The sequence below is a fragment of the Varroa destructor genome, unplaced genomic scaffold (assembly GCF_002443255.2).
Source record: "Varroa destructor unplaced genomic scaffold, Vdes_3.0 BEIS01000001.1, whole genome shotgun sequence".
Lineage (NCBI taxonomy): Eukaryota > Metazoa > Arthropoda > Arachnida > Mesostigmata > Varroidae > Varroa > Varroa destructor.
The window spans coordinates 46,234,101-46,250,059 of record NW_019211454.1 but is presented as its reverse complement, the minus strand read 5'-3'; the positions used below and the strand labels follow the sequence as shown (position 1 = coordinate 46,250,059).

At 43.0% G+C, this 15,959-nt stretch overlaps 1 protein-coding gene across 1 annotated transcript in view; it reads right to left on the bottom strand.

The window, feature by feature from the left end:
- Positions 1-472: 472 nt before the first annotated feature.
- Positions 473-15,959, bottom strand: part of LOC111242895 (uncharacterized) — a 26,293-nt gene continuing 10,806 nt past the window's right edge. Inside the window, exons 2-5 of the mRNA XM_022787826.2 lie at positions 8,176-8,646; positions 4,231-4,605; positions 2,589-2,735; positions 473-1,756 (exon numbers count right to left, since the gene is read on the bottom strand). Of these exons, the coding sequence (XP_022643561.1) occupies positions 2,626-2,735; positions 4,231-4,605; positions 8,176-8,646 (956 nt within the window). The 3' untranslated portion in view covers positions 473-1,756; positions 2,589-2,625. The remainder of the gene's footprint in view (positions 1,757-2,588; positions 2,736-4,230; positions 4,606-8,175; positions 8,647-15,959) is intronic.

Genomic DNA, 15,959 nt, shown 5'->3' with positions numbered 1-15,959 from the left:
TCTGAGCGTCGCATCGCTGGAGAAGCACCGTTGATTCACTTCTTTCTCCCTAGAGTGCAACCAACACTGATCAAATATTGACCAGCCAGACTACTGCTCCTGAGTGCTGTCGAGAGGGTGATGAGGCGTATTACTTCCGTAGGTACATTCATGGGCCGCTACGATCCCCACGAGCTGTGAAACTCGGGAGGATGTCGGCCTGGAACGACCGCAAAATCAACGGGTTTGATGGGAATACAAAAGACCTTGAGCGGCACCCAATTGACCAGGTGACATTGAGGATCGTGAACTGGTTGGCGTCACCGCTAACAATGGCCTTGTACTTTTGCATAGAACTACAATATATCGTGATTTCTCAAGTAAATGTTTAGTGAACTCTTTTGCCGTTCCTCGCATAGAGTGGTGGTTACATCTAGATAGTGCAACGATCTATCTAAATTAGAAGTATAGAAAAGACATAATCTGACTTTTTTTTCAGGTATCACAGATTTTTATTTCTTAATAAAATAACTATTTACAAGGATATATATACAGTGATTCAAATACCATCGCATTGTTTCGTTTCATTCAAGTAAGCACTGAAACCTGGAACAAAGGAGGGAAGTACTCGACACTAGAGTTCGACACAAAACTTTATTTTAGCTCTACCTGTCTTTTTCAACCGCTCGAAATTGCTGAAACTAAGTTCATCGTCATTGAAGCTCAAGCCGAGTTCCTTCGGGCTCTAAATCTTTTGATCGAAATACAATGATCTCCATTCCCTTTTTCCTTTTTTTAAAGGATCCTGATGCCTTGCTTTTTCCGCTGTATTGCTATCTTCATCTTAATTAATATTGTCTCGCTGTTCTGCTCAGGTCGAGTTGGTAAGTCCCACCACCATCAACATCAGTGATATGGCAAAAGCTCTAATATTGCGTTCTTGTTCATCACTCATCTCGTCCCTTCCTTTCTATCATTTTATTGTTTAATTATCAATAACGTTGTCACCCTACTATCTAGTGAACCAATGAATTTCGCTGTTTGTTTTTCTTGCATATTTCTTGCGACATCACAACGTAGCCTTGTGGTCATCTTGTTTTATCATATATATATATATATATATATATATGTACTCTTATCATTGCTTCTCGCAGCGTTCTCCGTCGGTCAGCTACGTCTCCTTCAACTCTCTATTAGGTTCAACCTGTTTTGTTGTCTATCGCGCAGAGCCATACATCGTTCACGTACGCACAAAACCTTTACTGTAGTCAATCATTCATCGGGGGTTCATCCGCAATATGTCGCACTCAATCGAAGAACATACATACGCAGTCACATTCAAAGAAGTAATGGTGCATGCGGACACTAGATGTTTATACTGTTCTTGCCTATTCGCCTTCGCTCCGTACCAGTATTAGTCCCTTGACAAATCGGCGCCCGTTTTCCTGACCAAATATATTTTTTATTTACTCTTCACTTTAACAACTGTATGTAATGGTCTTGCATTACTGTTACCATTGTTTCATTCTGTCTGGGTTCTCCAATAGCGTCATTCGCTTTGTTGTACATGTTACATGTGTCGTACACGCGTACTTCACCTTCATCTCGTTCAATCATCCGCAGATCACTCTTTGGTTCACATTACGAAGCAGTCCTTTGTTTAATATTATCTACCACGTACAGTCTTCGATCGTTTGTTTCTGTACAGTTGATCGATTTAGCTTGCCTCTCTCATGTTTATCATTTGTCGATTTTAAGGTAGCGTTTGTTTGAGGTTCTGCAAAAAAATCATGCCGAAGTGAGTTGCAGCATGTTACTCGATCGACTTAACGTTATTTACTTCGCACATATAATTTGTAACATGTTGCTAACGGTGATGCCTAGAGCACGATACGCTCCCCGGCATATGCAGAGGTTTCCGTTTGCCGACGCCATCAGATTGTTTAGATATGGGGCGGCCTCAACGAAATGATAGTGGGAGAGGCTGAGCTGTGTTTATGCTTACAGAATAGCAACGTTTCCATTGAAATGCGTACGTTTTTGCAACAGATCAAACTCAAGAAAACGAACGAATACGGCACGAAAGACAACTCTAAGGTCATCAATTAAATTATTTAAAGTATCAAATCGAAACACCCGGTAAGAGGGCTATTATTAAAGTCCAATTGTATTTGTCGCATGCAAACAGAAGTAACATAATGTTTATGGGACAAAAAGTAACTTGGAGACCCCCTTAAAGGGAATGTCTAAAAAACTAAGTCTATTGAAAACCTGTCGGGACAGCGAGGAAAATAAAATTCAACATCAATTATTTCCAGTTTCTATGAACAGGCCCAAGTTAAGAGACTGATATAACGCTCAGACAAAACGAGCCGGATACCCAAAACTAGTATGCCTTTTTCAACTTTCAGGATAGTACTGGGTCATCGAACCTGGCAGGCCAGAAATGAGTGTGTCTTAGTTCGTCTGTAAATAGTCTGTTCGTAGCAACAAAACATAGACGCAACAAGTTCTATATTTACGTGTCTGTGACGACAACTTCAAATTAGTATCAGTTGAATAGTGTATAGTAATCGTAGCACTGAGCAAACAATTTGGACAATTCTTACAGGTGCTGTTTTTGACATTGTCGAGCCGTGACGGTGACTACAACGTCGAAATAGTGGCGAAGATCACAAAAAAAGCCAGCGCCACTCCGACTGATATGCTTAGTGTTGAAGTTTCAACCAGATGTGTTGCCTCTGATGTGAAGCGCTCTGAAATGGAGAGAGACATAAACAACATGACGTTTCGGCTTGTTAGTAGGAACAAAGCAAATCAGAGTTAAACAGCATGAATGTCTTTAATAAAAACCGCTTTTGACAGAAAATCAGGCTGAGAGCACCCACTAGCTGATACTCGACAACACTAAAATGCTTAGAAAAGCACCGAGTGGCAAAGGCCAAACCTCAACTACGACTACGTTCGCTATAGGTTTACTTTAGACAAAAATGAATCGACTGAAAATCTTCATCTACAGGCCTACTGCCTATTTTTGTAAGCTTTATTGCTGGTACACACTTGTATGAATCAAGGATCAAGCATTCTAACATATGTACTTCTAGGATAATGAAAGTCAAAACTTGTGTATGTCGTTACTTCGCTCACTTATAATAACACTGGATTGCCCTTTTTCTCCAGAGCAAGTTCTTCCTATAAATCTGAGTACGCTCATACGGGCGTACTAAAAAAAAGAATCACTCTAAGAGTTCCAGGGCGCAGCAAAAGCCTGAGACGCACGAGCTGGTCGAACCTAAGAACTTTTAATGGGAAGAATTGCCATCGTCGATGAACATATGGATTTCAGCGATTTTTTTTCGCCCCACCTGGCTTACCCTGCGGTCTGAGCAAGCAAGTTTGCCCCCCCTCCGCTCCATTCAAGCCATCTCCAAGCCGATGCAAAGCAAACACTGTGGACGATCCCCCCACATTTCGTCAGCTCATTGAGTCAACACAGCTTCCCGCATCGGCTGGTGGCTTAAGCTCTAGTTCAGGGGACGAGACACTTTTATATCCCCAGGATCTTATATGATGAAGACTCATACCCACCAAACAGGGTCCATCTGCTTCACGCACTTCTGTCGTCTTCGCCAACGCTCAGCCGCAAACGATTCATTCGCATTGAAGAACCTATCCACTGCTACCTGTGAGCTAGACATTGATCCTACCATTCTTGGCAAGTAGTCTTCAGTAGGTCCGCGTTCAACAAAAATGTCATCGTCGACGAGTCCATGCTGACATTTTCGAATGCAGACCGAAAGCCATCGAACGGAGTATCCGTTGTGCTAATGTAATGTGTGCTAGATTAGAAGCGTCGAAGGTGTACAGATGGTCATGGATGTGCCCGCGAATCGAAAAAGCTGAACGCTGCTTTCACACACACTCATTACATTTGCTAATCTGATATTAGGGCGCGCTGGATAAGCGACATTTAATAGTGCTAATTCTTCGAACGGGGTTTCAGACGAATACAGCCAAATACATATATGTGCCAGACATAGATATCTGTACTATTAGTTAGGGTTAGGCTATGTGTGGCGTTCAACAACAGTTATATTGAACGAAGGAGCGCAGGAAGTCGCTAGGAACTTAGCCCAGTTTCTTTTATTAGATTGCACTACATTACAATACATATATTTATTTCGTACAGCGGTAATTCCCACGGTAAATGGCTTATGCATATGCATCCTTATACATATGTGACGTACTCACCCGGATAGAACTCGAGAACTCTTGTCTGCTTAATGTCCGTCGACGGAATAGTGTACACGCAGAAGAAAAGATGGCGACGAGCTTTTGAACTCTGTGCGCTCAATCGAAATAGTCGATTCGATAACGACGTTGTGAGGACTGTCATATAGCCGTCTTTGGTGGCCCGTCTCTGATGACCGACGGGCTGGACGCTATAGTTGAGGTCATCAGTCATGTTTGCCACGTTCGTGTACTCGTTGCCAGCGATTCGAGTCTGCTCGACGCGGTACATATGCAGCTGTGGCTGGGGAAATATGCCCTCGACTTGGCACTTAAACTGCGTTTCGCTAGAATCTGCTGGCCGGCGGAACGATAGCGAGAATCGACGAGGCTTAGCTGCAGAGGTAATGGATCATACAAAAATAACGATAAGCGTGTGTTAGAAGGTTTGTAATGAATAAACACGAAATAAATACGTTATGCAACAATTAGTGTTAGATACTGGCTATTTTGGATGTGGTTCTAGTTGCCAGTTGTAGGCGAGTTTCAATACGTAATTCTGACATATTATGAAAAGTCTTGTTGTTTCAATGAAGTTTTCCTTTTCTCTAGTATAATTGCGATTCATTTCACTCCAACCCTGGAAGCCACATTGCTTACTGAAACGGATTTTGCCTCATTAATAAGCACGTTACATTGCACTTAATAGGTTTACAACCGGCATATTCGTATGTCAGTGAGCATAGCAACGGTACCCGCCGACGCATATTACGTGTTGCACTTGACGTCTAGGTAGCATAGGACACTAGTCCTACTGTGAACTAAGCGAAATAAGCTATAGGTTCACGTCAAAGACAGCAATAGTATTAGACTAGTTCTACCAGAAACTAGACGTTTTTCACCACACGCATGTCCTGTAACTGCTTCTCACCTCGTATAAGAAGAATATCTTGGTAGGTACGATGCTTCATTACAGCCACAGATAGTCGTCTGTATAGTTCTAATTATCAGTTTCGTGTTGTTCCACTGTCCATTGCGTGCTCAGAACGAGCGTATCGTCCTGTACAGCATCGTCGGTTCACACCGAGAGATACAAAGCCTTTCGTTCATATTATCGCAAGAAAACCAAAACGCATCGTTGCAATATGAGGCCGCTTACAGGCGTAAGGTGCACCTATCAACGATAACTGTACGTTAGAAGAACGATAGCCACGCTAGCGTAGTAATAGCGAGTCTCGCGCTGCCGATTTTGCGAGATTTAACCCGATCGGGAGGAAACATGTCTACCGAAATCGAGGCAGAAGAGTAGACTGCCCTTTAATGTGCCAATCGCAGCACGTAGAAGAGTTGTATTAGCGCAGCTGTCGCACGGCTATTCTTTGAATCCCTTTTCCACAGCCCCATTGCCCTCGCTTTCTCTCGGCGGCAAGTTATGCAGCTTTGGGATAAAGGCAGAGCAACTACAACAGCCAGGTCGCAATGTGATTGTGGAGCTACTAATGTCCGATAGCTAGACGATGTCCGTCTACGAATACGGTGCACTCTAGCTCTAAATGCGCCGAAAACATCCAACAGAGCGGAGCATGCTTTTTCTCTCCATATATGACCACACGAGGGCTCGCGTTAAATGAGTTAACGGATATGTCCCGATGTTGGTCAGTGGTATGAAGCATAACCCAATTCGCACGGCTTCAAGAGAGCAATGGACGTGGGATGGGAAGGCTGAGAGAGAGAGAGAGAGACGTCGACGTGGTAAGCGCAAGAACGAATCACATTGAAGAAGTTTATGGAAAATAGGTAGTGTGCTTGGACCCGTGCGGATGTTATTGATTGTTCTAAATACCAATGACTACTTCTTTGTTCATTGTACAGAACGTTTTGTCCTACGGTGTTATAGCGCGCTGTGAGGTTTTACACGGCACACAAATGCAGCGTGCAGCATTTGGATAGTAATATCTTTAGCCCATCCTTTGCTTCGACTAAACGCTACCTGATTTGCATGGTAGACAAGCTGAGGCTTTCGTACGCACGCATCCAAATTTAACGACAATTGACTAGTCGAATGCATGTATAAACACCGATGTATTTTGCACGTCTACTACCCACTATCGATACACAGAAGTGAGCGTGATTTCGTCGCAATTTATATCAGAGAATAACGACAATTGCCGATAAATCACTCTACACCGCGAAGCCATATAGATGAAAACTAAAGTTACCAATGACCAACTTTTTAACAACCTACATAGCTCTCCCGATCTCTAGCTCTGTACTTTATTTGCAATAACGTGGCTTTCTGCGAGTTAAAGATAACAACGTATTCCTTCATCACTATCTTATCGACGCCTGCCACTGAAGATCTATTCATGGTTCAGTTGGGGGTAATCATTCACATGCGGAATCGAACAGGGTGAATACTACACGCACATCTGAGCAACTGCGCTCTATTGTAACCTACATATAGTAGCTAAATATGGATCTTAGTACAGTTTACCGTTAGCATTTTGTAACGTTAAATGCGTATTCGTTGGCGAATCCATAGAAGAAGTAAAACGCAAAACGAGGCGACAGGCACACGCATAAAAAGCACTTTGAGCCAAACAAGTGGCTTGCTAATAAGATGAGATGTAGAATGGCCGGCAGATGAGGGCATGGAGTAACCGTGTGGCAACACGACGAGACACGTATGATAGAAACAATGCAAGGAAAAAGGTGGCAAACGGATAAGGAAAATGGGAAAAAATGAGATCCAGACAGACGAAGGAGCCTTTACGACTGCACTGCTTGTATTGAGGGTGGCGGCGGCGGAAGGGATTTCGTGTGTTGCATTAATAGCAGGGGCCAAACTTTGCCTTCGCTTGGCTGGTTGCTTTTGTCGTCGGCGGTAGTAGGATAGTGGTTATAATTTGTTCAACTGACAGGCCCGTATGCGGAGGTCGGTAGCGAGCCTGAGTGGACCGGAAAACCTTGGTGGGCCGGCAGGCCTCTTCGCAGTCATTCACCTTCACAGGCCAAGCAAGCGGCTGCCTACACCGGTCACAGCCGGTACTTCTGTTCGGGAAACCATCTCGGAACGAACTAACGAAAGTCGAAGGGACGATTCGGCATACTGTGCAAGGGCGCGCCAGACGGTGATGGAAACATTAATTAGGCGGCGGTGCGACGTGCGCACAAAAATTATGTTTTCGTCACGCTGATACTGGCTGTAAAAAAAAAGACGGCAAGCGGGCAACCAACTCATTGAAGCTGAGTAGATCCAGCGTTGTTCACACAAACCCTTTTTGCTATTAGTCTTTGCTATTCCCTTTCTCCAATTCTGCTCCTTTCCAATCAAATTCTTTTCACTCAGGGCTGCAGGTCATGCCGTAACATATGTAGTTACACTACCGGAGAAGACTTCCAGCTACGTCGAAAAGAAGCTTGCAAAATATCGTGTCAGCTTCCACCAAGTGTCGTAGAAGCCTTCCTTTATATCATACCGCTTTATCGAAGTTCGCAATTTTAAATCGTTCCGTTCTTCATTGCTATCCCAGCTACGTGCCCTGTTTGACAATGTTGTTCTCCCGATACATGCAGCTGCAGAAAGGGCTGACTCATCAGCAGCTATTAGGAAAACCGTGAGATAAAGAAGGTGGTTTTCAGAAAGGAAAGCATCATGTCTTTGATCATCCGTTATTCGCAAGTTTTACTTCTAAATTGTTGATTTCTGCTTCTGTTAGAACCTACGGGCCTCAATGGCACCAGCCATTTCATAACCTAGGCAAGAAGGTAGTGATCTAAAACGTGGATAAGAGATAAAATAGATACTGGGTTGAAGGTATTAGTTAGATCTAAGAAAAAGAGAAGGACAAAAATAGTAGTAGGGTAAAACGGACTGTAGAACAAAACGGGATATTGGAAATAGAAGTAGCTAGCTTCATGTTTTCGACTGTATCAGACGAAGAAAAGCGTGCTGTTGTCACTCACCATAGACAATCATTTCCTTGGTCTTCGTGTCCTGGCCCTGCAGTGACGTGACGGAACATGAATAGCTTCCACTCATCTCCGTTGTGGGCCGCATGATCTTGAGAGCGCGGTATTTTGTATATTTGTCAGCTGGCCCATTGTCATTGTTTGCTAGACCGCCTCTTCGATGATGGTGGACGAGCATCGGTGTCGATGGCGGAGGTACCTCGAAGTGGCGATCGATGTGCCCCTCAAAGCGCGACTTCGAGTAGGACCTTTTATTAAGGTCCGGAATCCACTGGTAGATGGGCTTCGGGTCTTGGTTGAAAAACCATTTTACTACTAATTGTTGATCCTCGAGTGAATACTGATACACACAGTCCAGAACGACGGAGTCCGCCGTTCCGTTTTCGACAAATTGAGGCACGACGACATCCAAAATGCGTATGCCATGCGTGTTCGACAGCAGTGGCAGCAATTGTAGAATCACTCCTGTAATCGAATAATTTTCATGACAAAATGGTTTCGAAATCGTGGAGCTTTGTCAGACAAGAAAAATTAGTATCCTAGAATATGGCATAATGTATGACATTAATGTCTATATATTCGTGTGCCCCGTCTACATTGCAACGAGTACTAAAATTAATAAGCTTTTAAAAACACGATTTCAACAAATGCCCATTATAGATTAAGAAGCAATTTATTTTGTATTTAATAGCGATAAAAATAGTAATCATCATTACGTCTATTATTTAGCACGTCCACAATTCGCAATATATAAGACGACTTACGTAGATCTGCAATTGTTCAAATTTTTATATTACGGCCGTTGAGTCTTAACAAAAGTTAACCAATTAGAGGCACAACAGAAGCCATGCTGATCGGTAAAAACTAACATTATGCGTTGGTCATTACGTTATAAAGAAAAGGTTATACGATAAACTATTCGTTCGAATTGTTCGAATTCGTTTGAATAAATGTCACAGGACTCTTCGCCTTATTTTTTGGATGCATTCATTTTAGTATCGAACAGATATATCTATCTGTAGCATGGAACGGGTGCGAACGTTGTGCTTACATCAGCCAACTTCAAAGTTGCTCTAAAGGTATCTCGTTCAATAAACACTCTCTTGCGTACGTTCTTTTTCTAGTTACATATGAGGTTATCAATGGGAAGGGAAGATTACGCTTCGCCAACCGAACCTAAACTTCCACAAGTAAAGCATACTGATCGTACATAGCACGCAGGATCAAAGATGGCTTAGATGCTTTGTTTTTTTCTGATCCGCGTGAATTCATAATGCGTTTAATAGAATAGTGTTAGTTCACTGTATCTTGAATAATAAAGCTGTATTAAATAATGCGATATTGTAAAACTTATCTTAAACTACTGCCTGCATAATAGAGCGGTTGCACGCTGTTGACCGACTACAAAATACCCAACTTTTGGGTAATGTGGCTTATATCCAAGGTAAGTAAACAATTTTGTTTCAAAAGTAAACTTTCTTCATATATGAAGTATGTATGTGAAACAGGTTAGGGAGCAGAGTAAAGGGCAAACGAAATAGAAGTGTTGAGATAGAAAAATGTTTCAGCTCAAATATTATGGGAATATCTGGAACTCAACCCCCTGAGGATTACTGGTAAAGTTACTTTGTTTAAAATAAGAATCGTCATAATGTCCAGTTAGTATGTTTCTGTAAGGAAGAAAAAATTTCACTGTTGGCTCGTAATTGCTTAGGAACAGCAGCCTCTTTGTAGGGCTTCTCATATATTTTATATGCACCGCTGTTGAACGATTAATAATACACGACCGCGCCATATTCTTCCACCGGCTTCATATAGAATATATCATAGCTGGCCGATGGCAAAACCTCCAGAGGTATCGCTATTTTCATATCTACCTTCTTGACTTTACTTGATACATGTACATATTTTCCATCTTTCGACTAACGTTACACGGAACGATCCCTGAAAATGTGGTTGACAACCTGCCTCCTTCTGCGAAGCAGTGCACTACATACATATCTTGATCCTTGTCCACTTCGATCTGGCACTAAATGGCCATTTGAATCAAGCCACTACAAACCAACTACTTCCATCCATAAGGGTAAATGCAATTTTAATGTTTACATGTAGAACTACCAAAAGCCAGGTACTCACTGTCAGACAACAAAGTAATTAAAGATTATTTATAAAAAAAAAATAAGAAATAAACCTAAGGAAAGAAAATGTATATGCATATATAACAACCGCAAAATGCAAGCAATTGAAAACATTGGGGTTTATCTTTTTGTTCGTAGTGTTTATAAAGATGTTTGAACAGATCGTAGCGGAAGTGTTGTAGCAGAGATTCCAACTCGTTTATTTCCAACAGATTTCAAGGAAAGGCGTTGATTACGGTATTACGTTCAATGTACCCCCTATGCACACTATTTCGGCAATGTTCCAGTAGAAAGACGCAATATCTTTAAAATCTTACCTGCATCGCTAAAATCAGTAAACGATGATATGTTTCTAGCAGGATGAACATTATGCTTTAGGCTGTTCGACACGGTTGTTGCAAATTATGCTTCTGAATCGCTTCCTGTTAACCTACGAATAATGCAGACAAAATAAGCTTTCCATGTGCCTGCGCGTATGTCCTTGTCTTTTGGTTGACTGGACAGTTGTTTCCAGATCCAGAAAAATCCAGAGGCCTAGAACGATGTCCAGTCTCCCTGCGGCAGTACTAGCATGTTTGGCTACTTGACAGTAGAGACACAGAAGGGATCTAGATTTGAACTTGGATATAAGCACACTTTAATCTCCCAGCAGAAATTCGACAAACCAAAAGGCGATATATTTAGTTATTTCTTCTCCTTTGTGAGACCCTTAACCTGACAAGTTCCTAAAAAAATAAGCTTTTAATAAAATCGCGGAATCGAAATCTACTGTAAAAAAACAGCTGAAAGTCAGCTGTGTTAGAAAATGGAAGACAAAACGCTATGGCACACACACACACACACACACACACAGTCGAATTTCTGCTGCCGTTCGCGCTACGCATTGGACACGTTCTCCGTATGGTTCTCCTAGAGCGAGAATTTGGCTCTACTGAGTCACTTCTTAATTTCAAGCGTTTACTTACTTCAGTCATCACTGAATCTTTACTTACGAAAAGGCGGGAACAGGGAGAAGCGACGTTGTTCACTATTTTCCAGCACATCGGCCAGCAGTTCGCAGTACGGTCGTAAGATCGATAACCGGCTTACCTAAGCTTGCCAAAGCAAAAGTTCGCCATGCTATAGGCAATTACATAAAACAGAAAAACGCTCGTAATCGCAATAATAACATCGGCGACAAGGACACACCAGCTTCGCTGTTGTTGTTACTACGATGATGGGTTGACCCTAAATTTAGAAATGACAATTGGACAATTCGATTGGACAGGACGATTCGGAGCGGATGAATTTGTTGGTCTGTCTTCGCCCCCTTAATAACAACACCGCCAGTTCATCTTGGCTGTAATCGTCGTCTGCCAAAAAGCGGAAGAATTACCAAACTAGAAAATACTCTGTATTTACTGTTGCTTTTAGAAGTAGTGCTTCAACATCAGCAGATTCAAACTTTCGTTCGCCAGTAACGCCACAAGCGCTAAAATATCTACAACAGTAGAACCTTACACTTAACACGAGAGTAGTTACTCTTTTTTTTTGCATTTTTACGGACTTTTTATAACATTTATAGAAGTCAAATTGTTGACAAATTGTTGTCTAACGTTGATTAGAGCAAGCACAGATACGTACTGATGGCACCGGTCAGTAGAAAGCTGTCTAGGGATATACATATAACCTTAAACGGTTTTCTATCATTCAATGTCACCAAAAGCTTCTGGACTATCTTCAGAGGTTGAAGGTTAGCAGGCAGGTACAAGACATTGGCATAATCGAATTTCTAGACAGCCGCACGTACCCCGAAATCTACCAGCTAATCCGTTGGGCATTTGATTTGCGGTACAGCTATGACGACTCATGGTTGCTTTTGATTCCCAAACCATCTGATGGACCAATATCATCATTTATAATGATGATAATAGCAGTAGATGAGGTAGTCAGCATCGAAAGGTGGAGTTCTGCGCCCCATGCACCCTTATTGTTAAATTATTGGCCGCTTTTGATATGCGTCCGTGCATATCGTTTTATGTATGCATTCAGTAAGCGTACAAATATAGTATAACAAAAATGTGCAGGCTTCTGTTCTATTATACATAAGCGGTCAGTGCCTATATACGCCGTTGCTCGACTCTACGCATAATCGAGCGTCATGCCGCAACTGGTATCCACTTGACTTTGATGTCGACTGAACCATGACACATATACATGCATACTTACAGGACCTTTCATGCGTAAACCCTAACCGTAAATGCCTACATACCGACCAATCAAACAGCTAAGTACAAAGACCACTGTTCTTCATCGCTAATAATTATACGACAATGAAGAATATACGGTTTTCAGGTGATCGTAATAAAAGGTCCAGCTGCACAGAGAAAAATAGTCTATATTCGTTGTAACAGTACTAACGAATGCGACCGGTCCTCGTCCTGACCTCAACTGTCGTCTCTAGCAAATCTGCTTTTGTGCCCTCCCTAGCTTCCAACGGGAGTTCTACCACTGCAGGAAGCAGCTAAGTATGGATAGAATACAGTAAGGCCATATTGTCCTAGATTACCACGTAGATATTGATGTATCATTGACGACTGCATAGAAAGCATATCATCAGCAGAGCTAAACGCAAATGTGGGTGGAGGGCATAATTGCCAAATTATTACGGTGCCGTTGCATTTAGAGAATGAGTATTACAGGCCGTACGGTTGTATGGAGGGAACGGCAACGAAGGCTATGCGCATCAATTGTTTCTGTATTCGAGTCGCATTTCACCAACAAGCCGAGAACAATGTTCATCGCCAAAGGAGGGTGGCGGAGTAACATGACAGCTCAATGCAGACGAGCAGGCCAAAGCAAAACGTTCCGCCTTACCGCCGACAAAAAGGCAAAGTTATGATGATAGCTATGGCATTTATCGTTGACAAACCACGATCAGCAGGCAGGTGCATTGACATGGCTCTGATTTTCTGAGTAGAAATGGCGATAATATTAGCAATAATACTAGTAATAATGTAGTTAAACCTTGCTTGCCCTTTTTTCTTGAATAGCAACGTTGGTGTTAGCTAGCGCAATATATGTCTATGTGTATGTATGATTTATTTGCTCTCCTATTTTTGCGACTGGTTATATGGCATGTCCCAATTTGTTTTTCTTCGCAAACGAAACTCTACTAATATAAGAGGAGAGACGAGCTCCGCTGCCAGGCCATAGGCTTTCATACTTTATCGTCTTTCCAACGGATTACGTATTGACACACCCACGCATTTTAAACAGACACGCGCATCCAGAAATCTAGTAGTAGGCACCAAACGATCGGTAGCTGACCAACTCGATTCAGGCGGCGCGGCGAATCCGTTCGGGTCGTTACACATCATATGCTATTTCTCGCTGCCTCTAATATATAAGTTGATGGCTGGTTGCTTTACCGCTACGGCCTTAGCTCGAAAGCAGGTCTATAGTGGCGGTGGCCTTACGAGGACTTTGCTCGCTGCTACTAGGATTGGAAGAGTGAAATATATAATCGGTGGCGTGGAGAAGCATACCAATGCTCTACAGGCTGTCTGCTGCTGGCTCTACAGAGTTCACTATTCCAACTGCCTACTCCCGCATTGTGTCTTTCTCTGCGCCTTCGGTGTGCAGCAAACAATACTCGGTGCCTGACGCAACCGTACCTGCTTCATAAACTTCAAGCTACTGCATGCGCTTCAAAGCTTCAGCCGCACATAGTTGTCGAGTGACCCGAGATTTTGCCTATCTTGCTTCACAACGTTTCCATCCTCCGGTATTGGCAATGACGGCCCTTTATCTCTGTTCTAGTGGCCGACTGACAGCATCGGCAAAGACGATGCGTGCACCGGTCGCCATAAGCACGGCCGCAGAGCCACATAAGGCTCGTGGCATTAGATACAGAAAAAAAATCATAGCGTTGACGCTGGCTGACCATAGCTCCTCTGGTATCGAAAGTGTACGAAGAAAAGACGATAACGAGAGGAATTGAACGGAGATCGCGGACGGCGAACTGGGGTCGGAGCGGAAATGGGAATTACGTGGAAGGGTAGGGTGACGCAAAGCAAGAGCAAAAAAGGAAAGAAAAGAAGGCGGAGAGAAGCAGAAAATATCGATTTCTCAAAATCTCATTATCGAATTTGAGGATTCGAGCTACGGAAGCATTAGTCGCGAAGCATGCGAAGAACCGGCTCAGCATCAAAGTAGGACCATTGCGGCTACTGTCTACGTCGCCGCAGCCGCCATCAGCAGTAACACTACTAGGAGAAAGAAGCCATAGGAGCAGTGTACATGGGAGTGTCTTTAGGGGGTTCCAGTCGCCTTTCGACTGGCAAAAGGACGATACCGTTGTGGACGAGTAGAGAGAACACCATTCCCTGCGTAAGAACCGGGCCAGATTCAGCTCTTGCCTTACCGACCCGTCTGCCAATGTTTCGCCGACAGCCTTCTTCGGGCAGCCGCTGGTGGTTGCCATCGGTTTGCAATACCCTTCCTTCTACTCGTACTGGCACCGCTTCTCAACGATGGCTAGTGTAGACAGAAACAGTAACGTTCGACGGTTCTTTTCGTCGTTCGACGCTACGTCGTCACACGGCTGCTAGCCTTGCCTGTGTGTACCCTTTTTCGTCTCTAACGTCCTGTTTCTCTCTTTTTGACGTCGAACGTGCCGAAGCTTTAGCGAGAATGCTAGGGGTTCTCGAGGGGGAAGCGATCGGAGATAAAGGTGGCACTCAACGACGGACCAGTGCTTCCGCAATGTTTGCGGTTACCACAGAAACAATTTTTGACGATCCTTCACCCCTTCCTCATGTTCCCTTTCTTCTGCGATTCGGGCATGCGTCCCTTTCCATTCATCCACTTCTCTGTTGAAATGAAGGAGAACCCATTCTATTTGTGCCCCCTCACTGTCCGCTAGCTAATGGTCGCGCTTCTCCCCCCTCCCGCACGTCTCTTGTATAGAAGGCGCACTCGTTATCTATAAGTATCGGAGATTGGTAAACTAGGTTGTTCCAGAATTGCTGAAGTTATGCCGTAACCCATAAGCCTTCCCTCAAGATGCTAGAAGAGGGCGAGTCAGCTGACTTTCTTGTCTGTAACAAGCTGACATGTGGAGGTGGTCAAGAACTGTACGCATACGTTAGGCGCTCATCGCGGGCTCACACAAACGATGACACAAAACAATACCGGCGTTAACAGGTTCCAATTTTGCTCACAAAAAGACTCCGATATGGCCCTGGCCTTAAGAGAAGAAAGCAGGTCAAGCATGATGTTCAAGTTCGATCGTCTCAGTATTGGAAAAAAGCACACAGAGATCACGATTCAGCGTAGATATTTTAAGGCATCGTGTAACTTTTTTTTGTACACGTTTCGATGTCGCTTGAATTTTTAGGCTATTTCCTAAAAATTCACTATTGTAATTTACGGAACTGAGCTCACATTCATTATATTACTTCATTACCGTATCTCCAATGATTTCTATAAACATGGAATAAAAATATTGTATTAGTATTGTTGGTGGTGGAGGTATTTACACCATACATAAGATGCATTGATTGTCCTTTGCCGGCAGTTTCAATTGTAAACGTGTTGGTTACTTATTACTACTTTTGAAGTTTGAAAATATATTAGAATACTTGCAGTACTAATCAA